General features: G+C 42.4%; 1 protein-coding gene across 1 annotated transcript in view; it reads left to right on the forward strand.

The window, feature by feature from the left end:
- Positions 1-2,538: 2,538 nt before the first annotated feature.
- The window catches only part of LOC130549916 (uncharacterized), a 28,030-nt gene continuing 5,283 nt past the window's right edge, over positions 2,539-25,285 (forward strand). The window contains exon 1 of the mRNA XM_057327259.1: positions 2,539-3,133. Within this exon, the coding sequence (XP_057183242.1) occupies positions 2,539-3,133 (595 nt within the window). The remainder of the gene's footprint in view (positions 3,134-25,285) is intronic.

Below are 25,285 nucleotides of genomic sequence, written 5' to 3' on the forward strand. Positions count from 1 at the left end.
AATGCCCTCATGTTTCATTGTCTTGTTGCTCGGTCATTCTTTAAGATGTCTTTGGTTGCATTCTGTGGTCCCTTGGATTACCTTGCCTGTCTGTGAGACGTTGTGTCGTGTGAGTTTTAGTTTATTCTTGTCCTGCTGTTTTTGTGTGTTCCCCTCGTGGAAAGTTTTTGGTTTGAGTTTATGTATAAATATTAGTCTTGTCCTCGTTACCCCCTCGTGGGTTTTTGTTTTGTTCTTTGTTTATATTAAAATATTTCGTGTTAACCCCTTCATCCCTGCCTGCAATTGGGTTCTTCCTCACCATTCCTGACAATATGTGCATGCAGATTATTTTTCAGGCTTTAACTTTAGGATATTTTTATTTGTCGAAATTTAGTAATAACATCAGAGCCGCTCCGATGTTCTTCTGATCAAGTTAATTCACTCTTAACACACATCAAACCACAAGAAAATCTGAAAAGATAATATGTAGAGCCATTTAAAATCATCGGGACTTTACCTAGGATTGTCGGAAGAGGAGAAATCGGCCCGATTAACTTCTCTCCTTCAACTGTCAATCTGCTGCCAGTTCCATTTCAAAATGCAACCCTTGTTTTTACACACCCAATCAATTTGCAATGGAAAACACATGTTACGGCCACAATTTTTCTCATTCGAAATGTTGTTTCACTCAAAAAAATGCGTCAGAAGTAAAAACAATCACAACATCAGGTTCACAGTGACTTTAATTTGTACAGTAGCAAAATCACACATGAAAATGGTCAGGACTGTTTACTCAACTCAACTCAACCCATGGAAACTAAAGAATCAAGACAATAACAAGAACCTACAAACAATTCAACGGCACAACTCAAATCACTATGAAAACCTGAACAGAACACTGTGACAAAAACATTAAAATAGTATTCCAGACAATTTCATTTATGCGGCTAAGCAGACATGCTTATCTGAAGCAACATACAGTACAGTGCATACCAGCACATCAGAATGTAAATATTAGCATTGTTTAAAAAGCATGTAAAGTTACAACGCCAGAAAGTTAGAACACAGTGGACCGGCCGCACAAGGCTGGGAGCCGGCTGCGTTGCTGGGAGGCAGACCGTTTAAATCTAGACTAAAGATGCATCTTTTTAATCTTGCATACACAACACTTCCATAATACAAATCCTCTGAGGGTTTAGGCTGCATTAGTTAGATCAACCGGAACCAGGAACACTTCCAACAACAACTGATGTACTTGTTACATCAAAGAGTGCAGAACAGTACTCTACTCTCAGATGTCTTGTCTCATTGTTCCAAGGTTACCACAGAGGGGAGGATGCAGTTCATGCCCAGACTTGATGGTAGAGCGGAGAATGGGAAGTGGCGAGCTGACAAGAGCTGAGATGATAGAGCTGGATATAGAAAGACGTGGCGACTTGACACGTCTTCACTACAAAATTGCAAATGCTATGAGATTATTAATGATAATCTTAAATCTATAATTTACCTGTGGCAAGGGGAGCCGGGTTCAGCGGGGTCTGCACTGAAGGGGCGGGGCAGGAGGAGAACGGTGTGTAAGTAGGTCAAGTTCACGTTGTGAACACCTGTGTCTTGTTCCAGTGATTGGTGAGGAGAGAGTTAAAAGCCAGCTCGAGCGGACAAGGAGGAGAGAGAGAGCGGCTGGGAAGTCGACAGGACGCGAAATCTCCAGCGAGACGGAACGTTGACATTGAAACTTTGATTCCGAGTTATTTGAGAGTGAATGCGCAGTGGCGCCTTTGTATTTTTAATATTTCATTAAACTCTCCGATTCCCAGCCACTGTGTGTGCGCATTTGTGTGTGTGTCTATGTCTATGTGTGTTAGTACGTGTGCGTATTGTGTGTGTGGAGTGTTTTGTATGTGGGTATGCCTGTCTTCTGTGTTTTCACCTTTTTCTTGTTTTTACAATTATAACTTTAAATGTCTTGCTTATAGTCAATATTGTCACGGTCCTGCCTTCCTGGTTCTGTGTTTCTAGTCGTGTGGCAGGATCGGGATGGAGCCCTTATGTTATATGTGGGAAAGCCATGAGATGTTTATGTTTTTGACATCTCATGTGTTTTCAAGTGTATCGTCATTGGCTCCGCCCCTCTCGTTTCGTGTATTGCCTCCCTGCCATGTCTAATGTTTCCCACCTGCCCTGTGTAATTATCCCTCGTTAGTGTTTCCCCTTTATAAATCCTGTGTATTCCTAGTCCTTTGTCGGTTCATTGTCGTTCTCATCGTGCCGTGTCCTGCCCTGTGGTTCCCTTCTTGTATCGTGTGGATTATCCGTGTTTCTATTTATCGTGTTCATTGTGTTTGTGGACTTATTATTTGGATGACCGTTTTGCCTGGTTTGTTTTGTCCCCTGCTACGGAAAGTATTTAAGTTTGTTTCCTAGTTTTGATTTGCTCTGTTTTTCCCCATCGTGGGTTTTTGTTTTGTGTTTATTGTTTAAAATAAAAGTCTTTTTGTTACCCCTGTACTCCCGCTGCCTGCGTTTGGGTTCTGTCTCCACACATTCTGTGACAGAATGAACCGACCAACGAGAACCCAGCAGGCAGCCATGCATAGGGAGCATAGCCCGCTGCGATCACAGCAAGTCCAACTCCTCTTCGGGATTCACCAGAAGGACTCCAGTGTCCAGGAGTATGCTCGGGACTTTCTGACCGAGGCGGTGGGGAAGGAGTTCAACGAGAGAGAGCTAAAACTCATATTTAACAGCGGCCTCGTTGAACCCCTCACCGCCAGTGAGACCCGGTTGGTGAAACCTCTGGGCTTTCGCGAGATGGTGAGCTACCTGGTCAACCGGGACGATTCCAGGCCCCCTCCTCCAGTCAAGTCCCCACCCTCCTTGTCTGCGATCCCGGAGGGGTGCTCCCTGGGCATGGTCACCCTGGGGACCTCAGCACCACCCTTCGCTAGTTCCGCCAGCTTCGATCCCCCCACCAGCCTCCGTGGCAAGCGTGGGAGAAGGGAGTCGTGGGACTCCCAGTCCGACTCCTCCAGCACGGAGCTAGCCAGGCCTCCCAACACTTCTCTGCAGCCGGCCACACCTCCCGTGGGCCGGTCTAAGAAGAAGAAGCAGAGGAGGGGGTCAGCGTCAAGTCCGGTGTTTCCGGTGTCCGGTCCGGTGCAGCCGGCGTCAAGCCCTGTCCAGCTGGCCTTCCAGCCGGCGTCAAGCCCTGTCCAGCCGGCCTTCCAGCCGGCGTCAAGCCCTGTCCAGCCGGCCTTCCAGCCGGCGTCAAGCCCTGTCCAGCCGGTCTTCCAGCCGGGTCCCAGCCTTGTCCCGCCGACGTTCAAGTCGGAGGTTCCCCCCAGGACTTCCCCTAAGTCCCCCAGGACTCCGCGCCCTCGAGCGCAGCTGGGGACTAAGATTATTCCTCCTTCTCCCTACCCCCATGGACTGCCCCATATGAACCCTTGTCTGTCCCCACCCTCCCTCCCATGTTCGTTGTATTTGTAGTCACACCCCAACCCTTTTGTTATTATTGCCTGTCTGCCCCTGGTCTTGGTTGCCATGTGTGTTTGGGTCTTGTCCTTGTCTCAGTCTGTCATGTCCTGTTTGTCAACCCCTTGGTGAACACCTGGAGGTGTTCATTAAGGGGGGGTTCTGTCACGGTCCTGCCTTCCTGGTTCTGTATTTCTAGTCGTGTGGCAGGATCGGGACGGAGCCCTTAGGTTATATGTGGGAAAGCCATGAGATGTTTATGTTTTTGACATCTCATGTGTTTTCCTGTGTCTCGTCATTCCGCCCCTCTCGTTTCGTGTATTGCCTCCCTGCCGTGTCTATTGTTTCCCACCTGCCCTGTGTAATTATCCCTCGTTAGTGTTTCCCCTTTATAAGTCCTGTGTATTCCTAGTCCTTTGTCGGTTCATTGTCGTTCTCGTAGTGCCGTGTCCTGCCCTGTGGTTCCCTTCTTGTATCGTGTGGATTATCCGTGTTCCAGTTTATCGTGTTCGTTGTGTTTGTGGACTTATTATTTGGATTACCGTTTTGCCTGGTTTGTTTTGTCTCCCTGCTACGGGAAGTATTTAAGTTTGTTTCCTAGTTTTGATTTGCTCTGTTTTTCCCCATCGTGGGTTTTTGTTTTGTGTTTAAAATAAAAGTCTTTTTGTTACCCCTGTACTCCCGCTGCCTGCGTTTGGGTTCTGTCTCCACACATTCCGTGACACAATATGTCTTATGTACAGCTGCTTTGTAACAATGAAAATTGTAAAAAGCGCTATATAAGTAAAGTTGACTTGACTTGAGTTGAAAGTTAGAAAGGTAGAGGGGAGTCTGAAAGTATTGCCTAGAAGCCTGAAACGAACCTCAGGTAAAGAAGAAGAGCATGAAGTAAGGGCAGAATCCAAGAGCAGAACCCAATGACAACAGCCCAGAGAAGTAGAGCAAAATCTCCCAGACAGCAGCTTGCAGGGAGAAGAAAGTGACAGAGCATATCTTACATTTCCTTTTTATCCTTTCCTTGGCCATTTGACAACATGATACAATCAAACTGCCCAATCAAGTGACCACCTTTAACCACAACTGTACTGGATCCACAATATCAGCCAACAGTCGCTATCAGCCCCCCTGTGATCTTTAGAATGGCAAATAGGGCCTTTTGGGAAGAAAGTGTGACACAGCAATATTTTTTTTATATTTTGTTATTTTTTCAAACCCAGAGACACACATCTTATGGGAAAGTACTCTATAATGTGGTGTGGGACCTTCACATCATTTCATGCTCAGTGTAGGGTGACTGGTACAGATAATGAAAGCCTGAACACCCTGGCTGATGCCATTACTAAAACATTTTAGTATTTTGGGTTCCGGATGAGCAACGCCAGTGAGTTCATCTAGGATTGATATGGTTTTGGCCCGGCAATGACAGGTGAGCTCAACACTTCTGGTCCAAACAGCTGAGGCCTCTTTCTCCTGCTGTAGAAGGTGCTTACCACAGGTAATCAAATTGAATATGTTACATGCTGAAATGAGGCAGTGGTTATTACCATGTGGATGAAAATTAACGGGAGACCTGTTTAATCAGCCAGTGGTGACATCAGATTTATTTTTCTGTTGTAGACTGCATAATCTTTGCAGTCAAGTACAGTGGCTTGCAAAAGTATTCATCCCCCTTCATTTTATTCACATTTTGTTATGCTGCTGCCTTATCTTAAACTACTTTAAATGATTATTTTTTTACATTAATCTACACTCCATGCACAATAACGACAAAACAAAAAACTGATTTTTGACAGCTTTGCAAATTTATTAAAAATAAAAAACAAAAATAAGTACATTGCATAAGTATTCATACCCTCAACTCAGAAAATGGTTATAGCGCCTTTACAGACTCAGATCTTTTTGGGTATGATGTGAAAAGCTTTACACACCTGCATTTGGCAATTTTCTGTCATTCTTCTCCTCAGATCCTTTCAAACTCTGTCAGGTTGGATGGAGATCATCAGTAGACAGACATTTTCAGGTTTCTACAGAGATGTTCAGTTGGGTTCAAGCACTAGCTGGGCCACTCAAGAACATAGACAGAGTTGTCCATAAGCCACTCTTGCATCGTTTTAGTTGTGTGCTTAGGATCATTGTCATGTTGGAGAATGAACCTTCTGCCCTGTCTGAGGTTCTGAATTTTCTGGGCTAGGTTTTCATGATCAATATCTCCGTATTTTGTGTACAGTTCCTGAAGCTGAAAAACACCCCCACATCATGATGCTGTTTCCACTACACTTTACTGTTAAGACGGTATTGTACAGGTGTTGAGCAGTGCTTGTTTTTCTCCAGACATGATGCATGAATCTGAGATTCATCAGACCAGAATATCTTGTTTCTGACAGTTTGAAAGATTCGTTGAAGTACGTTTTTGCATATTTCAAGTTTCCATGTGTCTTCACTGAGCAAAGGCTTGAGTCTGGCCACTAAGCCATAAAGCCCAGATTGGTGGAGTTTTGCAGTGATGTTTGTCCTTCTGTAAGTTTCTCCCATCTCCATATATGATCACGGAGCTCAACCAGAGTAATCATCAGCTTCTTGGTCACCACTTGGTCAAGACACTTCTCCATCGATGGCTCAGTTTGGACAGGAGGTCAGCTCAAGTAAGAGATCTGGTGGTTCCAAACCTCTTTCATTGAGGATAAATGGAGGCTACATGCTTCTGTGAACCTTCAATACAGCAGATTTTTTTCAGAAGTCTTCCCCGATCTGTGCCTTGATACAATCCTGTCTCAAAGCTCTACTGGCAGTTCTTTTGACCTCATGTCTTGGTTTTTACTTTGATATGCATTTTCAGCTGTTACACCCTTTATAGAGAAGTATGTGACGCTCCAAAACATACTTATTCAATTGAATTTGACACAGGTTAACTCCACTCGAAGTGTATAAACATCAACAAGCAAAACTAATGCTTCTGAGCTAAATTTCAAGTGTCCCAGAAAAGGGTATGAATACTTATGCAATGAACTTATTTTTGTTTTTTATTTTTAATAAATTTGCAAAGCTGTCAAAAATCTGTTTTTTTTTTGTTTTGTCATTATTGTGCATGGAGTGTAGATTAATGTAAAAAAAAATTTTTTTTTAAGTAGTTTAAGATAAGGCAGCAGCGTAACAAAATGTGAATAAAATGAAGGGGGATGAATACTTTTGCAAGCCACTGTAAGTTCTTCACACAAGCATTTTCATCAATACTGTCACTTGTTTATTTTTTTACTGTAGATAGTGTATGTGGAATATTAATGATTTTGAAGTATTGACACATTGTAAAAATGGAGAAGATGGGCCAAGTGTGAATGTTGTGTTTACAAAAACTACTTCAAAATCATGCAAAAACCTTTACAAAAATGTATAATTGCTAGAAAAAACCAAGCATGAAAGTTTGAATAACAAAGTAATTTAACTATGATAAACTGTAGTTTTTTAGTAAATACCAGCATACACTTTGGTGTATTTCTCTCTAAACTTCATCGTCACGTTGTAATGGTCAGCCTTATTGGTTGAATTACAAAAGTTAAAATGGGGTCATAACTTGCTGTGTGAGATTTAAAACAGTTAAAAGAATGAGACAAACTAGAGCAATAAATAAGAGAGGTGTATTTACAATATTCACACTTAAACTCAAGACTGAGTTTGAGCTATGCTAAGCTAACACCATGCAGAGGGATAGAAAAAAGGCTAATTTAAAGATTAACATATTGTCATGACCATAAACATTTCACTGTCCAAGGACACATGGTTCCTATCTAAGGATCACTGTTGAGTCCAAATAATTGTGTGTTTTAGTCCCGGTTTCTTTGTTTCTCCTATTGAAAGCACCATTTTGCTGAGTGTTTTGCCATTTAAGAGAGAGTGTTCACATGAGCTGTGTCTGAAACTGCTCCCTATCTCCTATATAGTGCACTGTATTGGGTGTCTGCCATTTTGTAGGGATGTCCGAAACCTGAATGAACTACATCATTCCCTATATTAATTCACTCTTTTTTACCCACAATACACTCTGACTTTGAGTGTACATTCGATGTACATTCGCTCATTCACTATTTCCCAATACATGATACAACACGAGACAACTGCTTGATTAGAATCAGTGGAAGGACATTGACCGTTAAAGCCATGAATGTATGATTATACACACTTATGTTTGTTCTTGTTGACAGTTATTTTCTATTTGTAAAGAATAAGTAGATTAAAGAATTAACAGATTATATTAATGTAATAAACAGTAGTGTTTTATTTTAAATAAATTACATGTATTGAACGTGATAAATAAGCAGTTGTTTTGTTCTCTTTATTTTAAACTAATACAATAAATTTGACAAATAAGGTGAAAATGAATTTTAGTATTTTATAAAACAATCCAGAAAGCCACACAGATGAAATATAAACTAATCGTTATGTTTTGAACGAACGTCTGCGACAGTACTGTCATGAATGTATATACATTCACTTCTTCCCCATATAGTGGACACAAATGTCATTCGCTATATAGGGAATAGTGAAGAAGTGAACAAGGGAGCGGTATTACACACAGCAAAGGTGTTCACGTGGGAAAGTGATGCCAATGCATACCCTGTATGGAGTGGCTCAGATATGACATATTTTTGTAGGCTAACGCGAAAGTAAGTGCCGCGATGGTTCCCTCGACCAAAAGTCAATGCATTTTTACCATAGACTTTTGGAAGATCGCAAAAAGTAAGATCTGTGATTAACAAATGTTCATGATGTTTACACGTTTTGTCTATCAGGATAATCTTTACAAATTAACACAATATTTGTTATTTTTGAAGCCGAAATACAATCAGCAGAAGTAAAAAGCTAACACGAGGCTATAAACAAACTACACTATGGCCGCTCGATATCAACGTCACCACCACCAATCCTCCAACAACTTTCTCAAACTATATTAAAAACGTGTTCCCTGGCAAGTAATTACTCCGTGAATGTATCCCCAACAATGATTTTAGACATTTCTGCCCATGTTGCATTATTTGTGAACTTTATATGCGCGATGACGTCTAACGTATCCGCCAAAGGAAGTAGTAGCTTTTAGCAACTTGTTAGCAACCACCGTTTTAAAGACACAATAAAGGTTTAAAAAATCACAAGCAGGTTATAAATGGTGTGTTTTAAGTCATAGATGAAAACGTGAAAATATTTAAAGGTTTTGTTAGCTACAGACCTTATTTCAGGCAAAAACCCATTAAAAACCCATAGACTTATGGTGCGATGGAACCGGAAGTCTTAAAATGCTAACTCGTTTCCTGGGTTAGCATACAAAAATATAAAAAATCTCTGCGGTGCTCAATAATGGCTGCTGACATTGGTCGCATGACAAACAGACCAGGGGCACGTTCAAGCAGAAACTGGTGCATAGCGTTTTGCTACGGTTTCCGGGTTGAACGATGCGTTTCCTGGAAACGGAGTGCAGCAGGGTTTGAGAAACGTTTTCTCTTGTTTGGTGGGTGTGTCAAGAATGTCAGCCCAATCAGTAGCAACATGTACTGTATATAACCCACGTGGTATTGAAGAGACAGCACGCACAATGGGTCCAAGTTAAGTCGTTTACAAATGTGTACAATTGAAGATATTAGAAGACATGTATTTTGTATTTTGCAGTATTCAACACATATTTATACTGATTTCATCAGGCTCTGAAAATTCTTCAAAAAGAACACAAAGAATGGCCCTCTCAGCTCCATAGCTGAACTCTTGTTTCATCACAACAGGGGTGTTCAACCGCACCACCATTTCCGTTTAAAAAAAAAAATTTAAAAGGGAAAAAAAAAAACCAAGAAAAAATAAAAAAAAAAAAAAAAAAACCCCTGCTATTTTTGGGTCACAATGAAATGATTTGTATACGTGTATATATTTATTATTTATTTGTATTAACATTCATATTAGATTGTGTTAATAGCAATGATAGATAGTGTTACTAAGAGTGTAGAGCTGCATCTTTTAAGTTCTTGGTGGCAGTTGAGAGCTTGAGTTACCGTGACAACTGTGGTGCCTCTTCAGACAACACAGAGGACCGCTTAACTAACAGCAAACTCTCGTAGCTCTTACTCTTTTATTGAATACAGTTCCTCCCTTTGACCGGGATGTGTAACACACACATAAAACAATAAGAGGAATAAAATGGCAACATGTAGACAACATGTAAACCTATTAAAACTATAAAATTATATATATATATATACAGAGTGGTTAAAACGTGTCCTGTGTGACTGTGTCACATAGTGGATTCATCTTCATAAGCATGTGGTATAATTAAATATGTAATTAAGAGATAAAAACTACCCAGGGTTGAAACAACCCAGCATAGGTTAATTTACAATGCTGGGTTAAAAATAACCCAGCATTTTTTAGAGTGAATGTTTACTATATAAATGAATTAGCATTCCAGCATTAATATTTAAATTTGGTATTATAATGTGTCTAGCTGTTTTGTAGCACAGCAGGATTAATCTATCAATCTCTGGCATAATCTCCATTGATCCGTGGCAACTATTAAAGATACCTAATACATCAGTGGAATTCTGAAGCGTTACCTGACATTATTGACATCTCTTCCAGCTATTCCTAACTGAATAGCTATGGACTAGCAACAGCATGCAGAATAAATAGAAATACATGTTTTAAACCACTGTGTATAGAGAGGACTTTTAATTTAACATCAGTTCAAACATAGATTAGATACAGTATAGGTTAACAAGGAGACATGATGGAAACCCGAAAAGTTGGACACCCAGAGCAGGATGCCATTGAAATTCAATTGTGTACAATTTATGTTAGGGCACAATTTGATACAAATACAATATACTGTATATAAAATAGTTCATAGGCAAAGCAGCGAAGAACGACTGTTTTATTCATTCAATGGTCAAGGTCATGTGCATCCAAGGGTGTGAAAACTACATTGTGTCTGTTTTATAGAGAAAACATTTGGAGATGTCTGCTCCCAAAATATCACCCTCTACCTCTTAGACCTAAAGTGCTATGTGAGGTCAGAAGCCCAAAGATGTCATAAAGATCTGCAGCTCTGTCTGGTCCACTGGGTTGATGTTAGAGCTCGCAGATTCACACCCATGCTTGGTTGGTCACAGGAGCTTTTTTCCTATTATTTTGCAACGTGTGGACCCCAGGCCACCTTAGTCATCCACAAGATGGCTGAGTTGCTTCTGAAAGGCCTCATACTTGCTGGTGTGTGAGCATTGCCTCCTACAGTGTGTGTGATTGCTGGAGTCGTAAGATTTATAGGTGTCTTCTTTAGAGACATTAAACGCTGGTAGAAGTAATGGAACACAAAATGATACAACTTTATGAATCCCCAAAGTGTAATTTAGTGTCATATCAAATGATGTGTAAGGGACATTTTGGCAAAATGCACGTTATGAATTAATTGTGTGATAGGTTTATTTTCACATTCTGTCTGTGTTGTTTCAGCAATCGATTTACCAAGGATATTATCATAAAAATCAGGTAATGGCAAAAAGAAAACACAATTCTTGGGCTTTGTTTTTTTTCTGTAAAATACTGCTTTGTCTTTTGCTTTACTTTATCATCAACTATAGTTTATAGTTTACCGTAATACAATAGCTTGTATAGTTTACAGTAGTACAATAATGTGAGTGTAAATTTGGTCTCTTATTTTATGTAATGCTATAAACTTACACTTAAGGTGCTACAAAAGTGTTTATCACACTAATGCCATTGAAAAAAAAACATAATTTTTTAGCTCCCCAAAGAACCTTTCCTAAAACTGACATCTTTTAATAGTCTGCAAAACCTTTTCTACTACTAAATTTAGATTAGAGTGGTTTAGATTGGAATATTGCAAAAAATTAGCTCTGTGATTAACAAAGTTAATGATGTTTACACGTTTTGTCTATCAAGATCATCTTTACAAATGAACACAACATTTGTTACATTTAAAGCCTAAATACAATTGGCAGAAGTAAAAAGCTATCAAGATGCTATATAAACAGACTACACTTAAGGTCGCTCAATATCAACATCTACACCACCAAGCCTCCGACAACTCTTTCAAACATTATTAAAAATGTGTTCCCTGGTGACTAATTACTCCATGAATGAATCTACACTTATCATATGTAAAATGCCTAAAAAAGATACATTTTGAGGCATTTCACATATGAAATTATTAAATTATAACACTCATCATCGATCATGATGACGTTCATATACAACATATTTATTTTCCTTAACTTAATATCTGCTTATACAAAGGTATGTGTGCAGAAACCAATGGATGACCTAAGAAGATGCCTATGAAGACGATGTGAGTTGGACAGGGATAGAGCAAACCTGGACATGTGTGATGAGATTCAGACAGGTGTGGCATATATCAGAGTGGAGAGGTGAGGCTAAGACTCTCATTTGAGATGTGTATGGGGCAGGAGACAAAGTTCAGTGAAGCATTTGACCCCTCTTGCTCTCCCACGAGCCTCTGCTGCCTTCAGAGATGGCCTTCGGGAATAGAATGATTGACAGCAGAAACAGGAGGCACATTTCAGTCTTAGCTCCTCAACCTTGCAGTGTGTATTTAACAAAAGCCAACCTGTCAACTGTCAGGCATGAATCATGTGGACACCTTATGTTGGTTGGAAACATCAAAACCAGAAAATAGCAAAGTGGTATTTGGCTGATGGTTCAAAAGAAGATGACTATTGTCAGTTTTTAATTAAACTGAGTTGAAGTAAACGCAAAAGTTTTCGCCCCAAGCTCAGTTAAATTAACAAAGGAGAAATGCAGAGTGTCTGTACTGCAATACAAAAAATAAATAAATAAATAGAGTGAAATGTTTTGATTTCTTTGGCCTGAAATAGCCCTCCTGCTGCCTTTATATGACTTTTAAACAATCAAACAAAAATATTTTATAAATGGTGTTGCTTCCGAAACATTAATTTCCGAACATAAACTTTTTTTACAAGTTTTTAGTTGTCATCTGTTTTGTGACTGACCAGAAAGGAGTGGTATAATACCATAGTTTGAAAAAGCTCATGCATTTAATATTATAGCTACCAGGCAAAAGTACTGGTTGGTGGTTGTCACAATTTCATTAAATTTGTTATTCAGTAGGTTCAAGCATGCCCTTATTTAAACAATAAAGAAAGCTAAACACTATCAAATGTTGAATAAAAAATAGCTTGCAATGTTTCTTCGATTTCATTCTATGGCTTCCCTAGATTGCATATTTAGCACTGATAAAATAGTTTCATTTAAAATGGCCTCTTTTCATTCTCTCTGAATCATAGCCTCTCATCCACTCTTTAGTAGGTATCTGTTAAGCCCTCTGTAATTCTTCTTATATCATTCTAGCCCAAGCCTTTGCTTTCATCAAAGGCAAATTTCCTTGCCCTCAGGAGCAGTGACAGATGATTCACAGGAAAGGCATACAGTGATTAGGAGGACACTTCTCTTTATCTGTCTGCACTATAAAACCTTCTTATTACATGCATTTGCTTACTGATTTGAGCAGACAGATAAATGTATGTCTTGTTTTTTCTGTGTTTTCCTCTAATGAAAAACAACGTCTTGGTTACGGATGTAACCTCAGTTCCCTGATGGAAGGAACGAGACGTTGTGTCGAACTGACAGATGGGGTTTGTCTTGAGAACCTATCAACTTCTGACTAGTTTAGAAAATGTCACGAGTGTGGGTGGTGGGTGAGACAACAGACAAGGATACACAGACAGAGGACCCAGATGCAGACAGCAGGTAAGGGGTTAACATGGACGTTTAATAAAATAAAACACAAAATACAAAACAAAGACCAACATGGGGGTAAACAGAGGGAACAAGAACAAGACTAACTAAACTGACAAGACTAGACTAATAACATATCACATAACTACAAAATAAACCAGACTAACTAAACGACAGGAACTCAGCAACTCACCCACACGACAAACACAACACAGTGTAATGACCCGACACAAGACAGAGAACACAGGGGCATTAAATAAAGGGACAAATCAAAGGGGAACAGGTGTGGGGCATGAACTAATAAACAACCAATAAAGAGAGATACAAAAGGGCGGGAACAGAGACGCCACACCGGAGAGAGGGAGTATAAGGAATGCCAAAACTGTCTCTCTCCACATAAAACAAGAGGATCTATCATGGTTCTGCCACTAGGTCAAGAAAAGCAAGACAAGGTGGGGCAGAACCATGACAGAAAAGGCCAATGAAATTGGCGAATGAAATATGCATGCCGGACTCCGCATCCAGATATCCAGGTATAAAAGGGAGACGGATTGCTGCATTCATTTACCTTTGAGCTGAGGAGCCTGAGAGCCTCTCTCGACTGCTGCAGTAGGCGGCATGTGTTGTGGCATGAAGGACACAAAGTCTGAATGAATGCAGTCTCCCTTTTATACCTGGATATCCGGGGGCGGAGTCCGGCATGCAAATTTAATTCGCCAATTTCATTAGCCTTATCTAAACTAGTCAGAAGTTCACAACGTCGAGAGACTGGCAGAAAGGGAACCATAGGTAGTAGCTCCTCCTTGCATGATATATTAACATATTATCTGTAGATCACTAAACTACAAGCTACTTGACTTGTAGCCGTGTTATTTTTTGTGTTCATTTGTTTGGTGTTCGCTACACTACAAACTAAGTAGTAGGGATGTAACGATACATCGTGAGCCGGTTGAAAATTGATTATAATGTGTGACGATTCAAATCGGTTGAAGTGTGAACTGAATCGCAATAAATTTTTTGAACAGCAGGGGCCGCTATTTTCACTGCAAACCTAAACGTGGGCATGCTGATATTTCTTAAATGCAAAAAAATCCAAGAAAAGCACATACAGCAGAAATGGAAACTCGAGTCCGCTACTTAAGTCGCATAAACAGAGACTTGCGACTTGACTTGGACTCATGGACAGCTGACTCGAGACTTGACTTGGACTCGGACTCATGACTCATGACTCGTAAAAAACGCAAGTCATTTTGGTAGAACATTTCATTCACATTCTTCCTTTACTTCCCCACACGACAGCATCATATAACACATTTGTCTATTAATTCCCAATCCATTATGTTCTGCAGCAAATGTCACAACGATTCATCTCTAAACACACAAAGTCAGCATTATTATGTACACGCGCGACGCATCTGCAGGACGCGTGTTCATCGTATAGTTATATAAACGACAAAATGTAGCCAAGTCTTACTTTAGTAGCTTCTGTCCAGACCATTTAAGTGCAGCAGATATTATAATGGATGATTAACTTTAAATAGTTTACATCAGTATTAATTTCGTTGACGAAAACTATAACAAAAATATTCGTTAACGACATGTTTTCACTGACGAAAACGAGACAATAACAAAATAAAAATGAATGCGTGATACCGAAACAGTATAAAAAAATACGGACATTTTCGTTAACTTATAAAAACGAGATGAAAATATTCTTGGCGGACAACAGCTTGCGCGCATGTGCTGCTTATCTCATATAAGCGGTAGAGGGAAGTCTCTGGGTAAAGAGGAAGCACTGACACGTGTATTCTGCGTCTCCACGCGGTTAACAGTGCGTCTTATTTTCCGTCACAATCGCCGGTGAAGCACCACAAACTTGAAGCGCGACTGCAGGCGAGTCACCCTGAAACTCATTACAAAGGCAAGCACGAACATTTTAAATGCCAATGTTAACTTATCCGCTAATGCCAGCTGCTGCATAACGTGAAATACAACATAAAGTAACAGTTAAGCCAAAAGAAGTGATGAAGTAAGTCGTATTGTATATTAAAAGATTGAATGACATGCTAAAGATCAAAGCAAGTATGAATTGATTGAAAAATGATTGATGAAATGTAAGGCAGTTTCTGTAATATGTCTTTTTGAAAGATATTTCTCATTCAGTCTCAAGCAAAGAGTGCAGCTCTGTTCTTCAAAGAGGCATGATGCCATAAGCCAATAGCGCTTCAGTGTGAGCCCTGTCAGAGTGTTTCATTGGTTGAATGTACTTAATGAATACGCCTTACCAGAGGTGGGACCAAGTCATTGTATTGCAAGTCACAAGTAAGTCTCAAGTCTTTGCCCTCAAGTCCCGAGTCAAGTCCCAAGTCAAGACAGACAAGTCCCGAGTCAAGTCCCAAGTCAAGACCGACAAGTCTCAAGTCAAGTCCCAAGTCCTACAGTTTGAGTTTCGAGTCCTTTCGAGTCCCTTTAAAGCGAACCCGGTGTATAGAGAGATGTATGGCTTAATGCGTTGTAATAGCCTTACACTACTAGCATTTGTCGTTAGAAACCCATCAAATATTTTCAGTTCTTAAAAAAAAACCTAAATGTAATACTCATTTTAACCTAAGGAGGCCGCCATGTTCTTTTTCGATGACGTAAACTGGTTGCAAGCACAGCTAGGCAGCCAAACTAAACACCAACACACTAATCAGTTCTTCAGTAAATATAAGGTTCTGTAGGATAATATATACAGTATATATATATATATATATACTGTATATATATATATGTGTGTGTAACAATGTTCACAGCAAGGAAGGAGGAGGGAACCGGCGAACGTTGAACAACAAAACTTTAATAAAATAAACAAACAACAAAACGAAAGTAAAATGCCGGCGGCTCCCGGTCACACATAATAAAACATAACGTAAAGTCCAGGCCTGGTTCTCTCTCGTCCTTTACTGTTGTCGCTCCTGCTTATATAATGCTAAAAAAGAAAGAAAATAAAGAAGCTATTTGGTGTATTTTCCTACATTTTAATATTGTTTGTCAGAAACAACACAAACGTGCATATTAACAAAATCATTTCGAATTTATCATATACACGATGTTTTAGCCATTATACAATGCATTTTATCCAGATTTTGACTTTTTGATGTTGATTTATCCACATCAGTAGCCTAACGTTATTGTCTTCTCTCCCTCGGTCATTAGCTGACGGGGGCTAATATTCACGTGTGCTCTAATACAGAATAAATAACCAAACCACAAGCATTATTATTGTGTTTATCAGTATATTCTTATAATGTATATAGTATACGATTACGGTGGATGCTTATGTCTTAAATAGTCTTAAATGTCTCAAAGGCGGTAGTTTAAAGCTATGATTTAATGCACGCTCACTTTGAACAGACGTCTAATACTGAACGCGTTCTTTTATGGCTGGCAGGCTGGCTTGTGTCAAGAGGACATACCGCCACCTACTGTCCCTGTGTGTTTGTATATCTGATCTTATGTTTTACGTGTCATATTTTACTGTTATATATGGAAAACGTGTGTGCTACGCTGTTGCGAAAGAGAACAGGTTTAGGTCGTAACCATTTGACATCACGGATTCTGACGCAAAAAATAGCGGCCTCCTAGTAAAAATATTTTTTCAAAGTTTATGAATACTGTGACAGTTACAGTTTTTTTTATTTCACAATTATAAAGTCAATGCCATTGTTCATATATTAAGCCATACATTGCTCTATACCCAGGGATCCTTTTAACGTGTTTGCAATGTAACGTTAACAGTGAGTTTACAGTCTCATTGATTTAACTATGCAGCTAGCAAAGTTACTTAGCCGATAAGCTAACGTTAGCGTCATTCAAAACTTACCGTTCTTTGTGCAACTTCAAATGTCGAACGAAGTTAGAAGTTGTTGCGTCTCCATCTGTAATCTTCGCCCGTATGTTTTGCATATTGCAGTTCGTTTTTTGTTGACCACCTCGTAGTTTTTATAGCCGAACGAAACTATCTTTGGTATCATTTTTGCCAACTGACGCGTTGTTTGACAGTTCTTCTTCATTGGTTGTCCTGCAATTTGATTGGATGGATACTGTCGGATCAAAACAACGTGGATCAAAATTGATTGGATGTTGTGCCGACAACACACACACACACACACACACACACACACATGTACATAAACACAGAGAGAGATAGAGCGGTCCACGTCAACATACTTTTTAATCTTTGGGTTTTGGGGAAAGTAGCAAGTCTTTTCAAGTCAAAAGGCTCAAGTCCAAGTGAAGTCACGAGTTACTGATGTTAAAGTCCAAGTCGAGTTGCAAGTCTCTTTACATTTTGTCAAGTCGAGTCAAAAGTCATCAAATTCATGACTCGAGTCTGACTCGAGTCCAAGTCATGTGACTCGAGTCCACACCTCTGCGCCTTACTAAACGAGTAATTTAAATCAAATGAGACTGAATGAACTAGTACATGTGTTCATGGTCTAATATTCTCTGTGTTGCAACAATGCATGTCCAGTAGTAACTGAGCTTTTCTGAAAAATAAAGGTAATGACCTGGTTTAATTTCATTTTAAGGTCAAGTAAATGATGTAAAAACTGTTAAATCTTTGTTTCGAACATTTAATTACACATCATACAATTCATTACATTACTTAATTTAGCCTAGATTACAGCAAAATGGTTCATATTAGTACATCATTCTTGCGCATAAAATGTATTTTGATTTTGCACCGGTAAATGTGGAGCAAAGACCTAGTCAAAAGAAGAAAACACAGGATATCACACCATCATCAGCACTGGTTCGAAGCACTGGTTTGAATACCCAAGACATTCTGTAGAGTTAATTAGTTGTAATATTTCAAAACTGATTTCGCTTCATACACTGTGAATTATAATAACTGAGAAAACTATTACTAAAAATAGAACAGAGACTTAAGACTTGACTTGGACTCCACTTTAAAGACTTGAGACTTGACATAGACTCGACCTCAATGACTTGAGACTTGATTTGGACTTGGACCTCCGAGACTTGTGAACATGTCTGACAGACAGTATTAGTTTGTTTATATTAAAGAGACCTTTTCTATTATTAATTTGTTTTAAAATTGCAGTTTAGTTTTTGTTATATGAAATAAAACATAATTTTACTATACAAAGAAACGTGAAGAATTTAAGAAATAATGCAAGGGAAGTTTGTAAATATAAATCGTGAGTAAATCGTGAATAAATCGCATCGTGAGATCAGAATCGTGAATCGCATCGCATCGTGAGCTGAGTGAATCGTTACATCCCTACTAAGTAGATAACAAAATCAGTGCTACCGTACTTGGTATCAGTATTTTATAGTGGACAACAGTTTGTTCATTGTTTAGTTTATGGTGTTACGTAATGCTATGAAACACACAGGGTTTGAGGATCAAAATGCAGCTCTTAATTATGAAAATTTAGAAACAATCCATATAGGCTACAGGTACAGGGTCAAAACATGGGCAAACAATCCTCAGGAACAGACAACATGGCAAAAACACAGGCAAGAAAGAAAAAGCAGAGAACAGGATAACGAAAAACTCTTTTGAAGTGTAAAACTACCATGACTTCACAATGACTGACTGACTGAGCATGATGGATTAGGTGTAGTTTTGTTTAAAATGGCAGTCCAGAAGATGTGATATAGCTCCCATCAAAGAGCTGGTTTACATTTCATATTAAGGTGCATTTTGGTCGATTGGATCACAAGTGGACGATACTAAATACAGGTGTTAACAGGTTGTGAAAAGTTTTGAGCTTGTCATTTTTTGACCATTTCTAGAGGTAGTCAAAAACGCATTTGACCGGATTGTGTTCATGGTGTAGATGCTCATGTGGTCGAATGCATTCGAAAAGCCACAAGAGACCGCCTACTGTACGTCTATAGACGATGCGTAAACATTCTAAAACGTCTTGGTTACGGATGTAGCGTCTTGGTTATGGATGTAACCTCAGTTCCCTGATGGAGGGAACGAGACGTTGTGTCGAGCCGACAAATGGGGTTCGCTCTTGAGAACCTATCAACTTCTGACTAGTTTAGAAAAGGCCAATGAAATTGGCGAATGAAATTTGCATGCCGGACTCCGCCCCCGGATATCCGTGTATAAAAGGGAGACGGCGTGCTGCATTCATTCACCTTTTGGTCTGAGGAGCCTGAGCATCCCTCGACCGCTGCGGCGGGCAGCCAGCGTTGTGGCAAGAAGGACACAACGTCTCGTTCCCTCCATCAGGAAACTGAGGTTACATCCGTAACCAAGACGTTCCCTTTCTGTCGGTCTCTCGACGTTGTGTCGAGCCGACAGATGGGGTTCCTATGGAAAACGCCACAGCGCTGTGCCGCGTCCCAATCTCTAGCGGAGCGACGCTGACTGGCCTGGGCGAGTCAGACGTGAGCGCTAGCGAGAAATTGTAACCGTCCAGTGGAGAGGTAGGGGGTCGCAGAGCTTTTTTTTTTTTACACGTTCAGTGTGGAAGGGGAGAGATTACTCTCAAGTCTCTGGAAGGACAGCACGTTCCCGATCGAGCAACTAAGAGGGTCTTCTCTTCGAGAAGAGCACCAGGATGAGAAGAGGCACCACTTACAGGAGTATAGCTGCCTAATGGCCAGGGCCCTAGCCTGAGTGATGGTCTTAACCGCTGCAGGGGGTAGCCACTCAGAATCTCCTCGTCCCGTCCAGGGGCCAGACATGGAGGTTCCAGAGGTCTAGCCTGGGATGCCATAACGTGCCCCTCCCCTGGGAAAGCAGGTCCTTCGTCAGGGGAATCGGCCAGGGGGGAGCTGTCGTCAAGAGCATTAGCTCTGGGAACCAAGTCTGGTTGGGCCAGTATGGCACAACTAGTACATTTGATGCTCCTCTTCCCTGACCTTGCACAGGGTCTGTGCAATGATGCTCAATGGGGGGAAGGCGTACTACCGCTTGTCCCACGGCCAGCTGTGCGCTAGAGCATCCGTGCCGAGGGGGGCCTCGGATGGGAGTACCCTAGCGGGCAATGGGTGGTGTCCAGGGAGGCGAACAGGTCTACCTGAGCCCGCCCGAACTGTACCCAATGAGCTGGACAGCGCGGGGGTGGAGTCGCCACTCTCCGCGAGGCGTCAACTGACGAGAGAGCGCATCGGCTGTCTGGTTCAGGTCGCCTGGGATATGTGTGGCCCGCAGGGATCTACTCGCCTGCGGACTCCACAGGAGGAGGCGTCGGGCAAGTCGTGTTAGCTGCCATGAGCGAATGCCACCCTGGCGTTTATATACGCTACGGAAGTTGTGCTGTCCGACCGAACCAGCACGTGCTTGTACTGCACGAGAGGTTGTAGCCCATTCAGTGCGGGTAGCAAATCCAACAATTCTAGGCAGTTGATATGCCTGCGCAGGCAGGGGCCCGTCCATCGCCCCGACACTGCGTGCCCATTGCACACGGCACCCCAACCCTGCAGGGAGGCGTCTGTCATCACCACGACGTGCCTCGTGACCTGCCCGAGAGGGACCCCCGTCCGTAGAAAGGTCATTGAAGACCAAGGGGTTAGGGTGCGTCGGCAGAGAGGCATAATCACCATCCGCCTGCTGCCGGTGTGCCACACTCTCCAGGGAACTCGACTCTGTAGCCAGTGTTGGAGCGGTCTCATGTGCATCAACCTGAGGGGTATCACCACCGCCGAGGATGCCATCCCAGGAGCCTCTGAAATCGTTTCAGGGGGACCGCTGACTGCTTGAAATGTTCCAGGCAGATCAACATGACTAAGCGCACTCTGTGGTCAGTTGCGCTCTAATGGAGACAGAGTTGAGTGCCATACCAAGAAAAAGGCTGCTTTGCACAAGGGAGAGCTTGCTCTTTTCTCGGTTGACCTGTGGTCCCAATCGATCTAGGTGCCGAAGCACTAGGTCCCTGAGTGTACATAGCAGACCTCGCGAGTGTCCAAATGAGGTAGTCGTCGAAATAGTTTAGTACCCACAAACCTCTCTCCCTGAGGGGAGTGAGGGCGGCTTCCACGATCTTCGTGAAGACTCGTGGGGACAGGGACAGACCGAAAGGGAGGACTCTGTACTAATATGCCCGACCCTCGAAAGCGAACCGTAGGAACGGGCGATGACGAGGGAGAATCGAGACATGAAAGTAAGCGCCCTTCAGGTCGATTACCATAAACCAATCTTGACATCTGATAGATGCCAGGATGCGCTTCTGCTTGAGCATCCTGAACGGCAGCTTGAGTAGGTGCCTTTTCAGGGTACGCAGATCTAGCATCCCCCTTTTTGGGGACGATGAAGTACGGGCTGTAAAACCCGTTGAACATCTCGGCTAGAGGGACGAGCACGATCGCTTCCTCTCCAGAGCGGTGGCGACCTCGGCCCGAAGCACAGGAGCGTCCTTGCCTCTGACTGAGGTTTGAGAGGATGCCCCGACACTTGGGCAGGGGAGTTGGACCACGTAGCCAAGACGGATCGTATCCCGTAGTCAACGTGACGGTTTGGGAAGCTCTTGTCAGGCTCCCATGGACTGAAACAGGGAGGCTATGGGTACGTTCTGCTTCATTGACCTCCCGGGGGGTGGTTCAATGGCTGGCAGTGCAGATCCCTCGCCATGGGGGGACCCCCGGAGAGGGGATCGGCTCTGCTGTTTTACCTGCCTGGCGATGATGTAGCACCACGCACCATCGATTGAGAGTGCTTAGGCTGATGATTATCCTCGACATTGGGTCTCACCTCAACATTGAATTGCCGAACACCGTCATGTAGAGGGTGAGAGCGGCTGTGATAATACCCAGAAGATGATGTAGCAAAAGCACCGACGATTGAGAGTGCTTAGGCTGCTGATTATTCTCTTCATTGGGTTGCCGAACCCAATTATTATTCTCAAGATTATTCTCTACAACAGAGTTGCCGAATACCGTCGTATAGAGGGTGAGAGCGGCTGTGATAAACACCCAGAGAGAGAGAAAACTCTTAAAAGTGGGCTGTTGTGATGGGGCAGGAACCATCCTGGATCGACCAACCAGCGATGGAATGGCTGGGGTCGGGCCCAAAGGTATTCTCGATCTCCCTGGGGTCTTACCATGAGGGCCACTTCGGCTACCGCTGCGGCTGCTGACGGGTGGTGGTCTCCTCTTCGAAGTCTTCTTCCGGGGGGCCGCCTGAGTGGGGGGCGCCGGAGGCCATCGAAGAGGACCAGAGCTGCTGGGAAGCAGATGGTGCATGGGATCTCGACAGCCAGAGGGAGGCCGAGTCGTGGCAGGGGAGGATATGCTTGATATCCTCTGTCTGCTCCTTTACTGTCGAGAACTGCGGCTTGACAGGATCACCAAACACCCCCCCCCCCCCTTGCGAGATGGGTGTGTCGAGAATGCGGACTTTCTCGGCATTACTCATCTGTGCAAGGTTCAGCCAGAGGTGTCTCTCCTGGACCACAAGTGTGGACATCGCCCAACCCAGGGCCCGCGTGGTCACCTTTGTCGCCCGTAGAGCAAGGTCGGTGATGGAGTTCCTGCATAAGCGCTGGGTCGGTCTTACCCTTGTGGAACTCTCTCAGCGCCTTGGCCTGCAGCAGAGTAAGCTCTCGACACCTAAGATGCCGAAAAAACCTACATGCTTTGGACGGGAGTCTAGGTCGAGCCCCTGAGGGACATTGACGTATCCTCTAGCTGCCCCACCATTGAGGGAACAAAGGGTGATGGAACTAGTTGACGTGCACGCGCCGAAAGGGGGCGTTCCAGGTCGTACTAAGTTCCTCATGCACTTCCGGGAAAACACGGCACTGGGGGCGAGTGCGGCTGGAGCCGCTCTCAAACCCAGGTACCATGTATCCAGCCGCGAGCGTTGGGAGAGGCAGTGCGGTGCACTGCAACCCAATGCCGGCGGCCCGGGAAAGCATGGCTGACATTTCGACTCCGCTTCTTCCTGGGCTCGACCCCCCGAGGGAGGGACTCCGAGGAATCGTCGGAGTCGATGCCAGTAAGTCACCCTGATGCTGCAACGGACATCTCATCATCACGCACCGTTTCCGAATACGTGGTTGAGGAACAAAGACGGTGGGACCGTCTCATGGGGAACGGTCAGACGAGCGAGACGAGGTGCGAACGGTCCGCGAGCCGGTGGCTGACGGATTAGCGCTCACAGTAATCCTCATATCACCCTCGCTGCTCGCCGTAGCGGACGGCAGGGCCGTAGCCACTGCTGTCACGAACGGGAAGCAGACGAGGTGGTGGCTGAGTCCCTGGGAACACACCACCCGTGACGCAACGCTGAATCGTCAACCGCGCGCGGGCAGGATGGTAATTCCACAAGGGCTGCCCCAGCGTACTTGAAGCAGACCTCGTGTTCCGTCCCTCCTCCTCGATGAGTGTGTTGCACCCAGAGAACAGCGGGACATGCCACGTCTGGGATTTGAATTAGTTTTTAGAGAAAAACTCAAACACTTCTGGAACTGCCGAGACGCCCATTTTATTATAAATGAAAAGCCTTTGAGGGGTCTGGGTAACGTATCTCAGAGAGTGATGTGACAGCACGAGTACGTGATAATTTCCCACCACTTATAACAATGTATTAAAATATGGGTGCATTACTAAAAAGCAAAATCTCAGGACATGACAAAATTTCTCCAGGATTTAAAACCCACTCGGACCCCAGGGGGGTTAAATGATTGATCTGCACATAGATGCAGCATCTTTGCCTTCATTATGCAGACTACACATAACAGATTGTTCATAAGATTATATAGTATATACTGTACTTGTCAACTAATAATTTGTTATTGTGAGGTGATGCATTTTTGAATTGTTTGACATTAAATTGATAGCATGTAGAGTACTCATTTGTGCTGTAAACTATGTGATGCTGGACATATCAAATAACCTATTTGTGTTCTTCTGTTACAGGTGTGGACTGAAACCACTGGAGCACGAGACAGGGGTGGAAAAAGAGCCCTTAAGCCGTCTGGCACAAAACATCAGACTGTCAGCAGTTTAAGCGTTTAAAATATTTTTTGTTCAGTTGAGTTTAAAGTACCCTTTCTAATCTGAAATCTATAAACTATTTTTAATGAATTTAACATTTAAGACTGTTTTTAAGGTTCAGTTAAATATTCTGTGTTAAGGATCAGAAAATTATAATAAATTTGATATTGAACATCCATGTGTTTTTCATTTTCAGAATGCACCTATTATGTTTATGATGTACAGGCAAATATAAAGTAGTAGATTATTCATTTTGAAGACTAACATCTAAGAAAGCAACACCAAATGCTGCAGTTATCATTTAATCAGTAAAAATTGCATTGTATTTGGTAGAGCATAAGAATGGGAAAGGTCAATTACAATTTAGCAATTACAAAAATTGTACTGTCCAGGTAGGAAACCTCAAAAAACATAATCTAGAACCACTCAAGTATACACTATGCAGGGCTCCTCGATTAAACATACAGGGCCTTATGTGGTTTAATCCACATGGGCTTTATAAAGTGGGACCAATATGGGGCTTATGCATGTTGCCCACTTGGGTCCCACATGGCCCCACTCAGATTCTACGTAGGATTCATATGGGCAATTCACATAGGGCCGACATGGAACCCGTGGACAAACCCACTTGGGGCCCATGCCTCAAGCAGCTATTGGGGGCGGACTGATCATTGGCGGGGTGGTGTGCCTTCGATAGAAAATAAATGTTAACTGGGATGACGTTTACCTTCAACAGTCCAATAGCAGCCTGTAAATTCGTGAGAAAAAGTTGTGTTGAAATGTTGTGAATTTCAAAACATTCTGGATTTAAACTTACTTTACCTCACATAATAACGGTATATAGACTATATGACATGCAATATGGGTGATTTCATTTTACTGCCAACCGCCAATTAAATAAAAAGAAGATTATTTCATTTTGACATACACAACACAGGCAGATATACACACACGGATGCGCGCTAGGGCGGTTCGTGTTAGAGCAGTCAAAAATTAAATGTCATCACATAATGTTCTCTATTTTAAAAGGTAAGTGACTGTAAATGTCATCATTATCATGTGTGTAAATCATTTAAGAATGTCGAGTGAAACAAGAGCT

This window comes from Triplophysa rosa, unplaced genomic scaffold (genome assembly GCF_024868665.1).
Source record: "Triplophysa rosa unplaced genomic scaffold, Trosa_1v2 scaffold194_ERROPOS603063+, whole genome shotgun sequence".
Taxonomy (NCBI): domain Eukaryota; kingdom Metazoa; phylum Chordata; class Actinopteri; order Cypriniformes; family Nemacheilidae; genus Triplophysa; species Triplophysa rosa.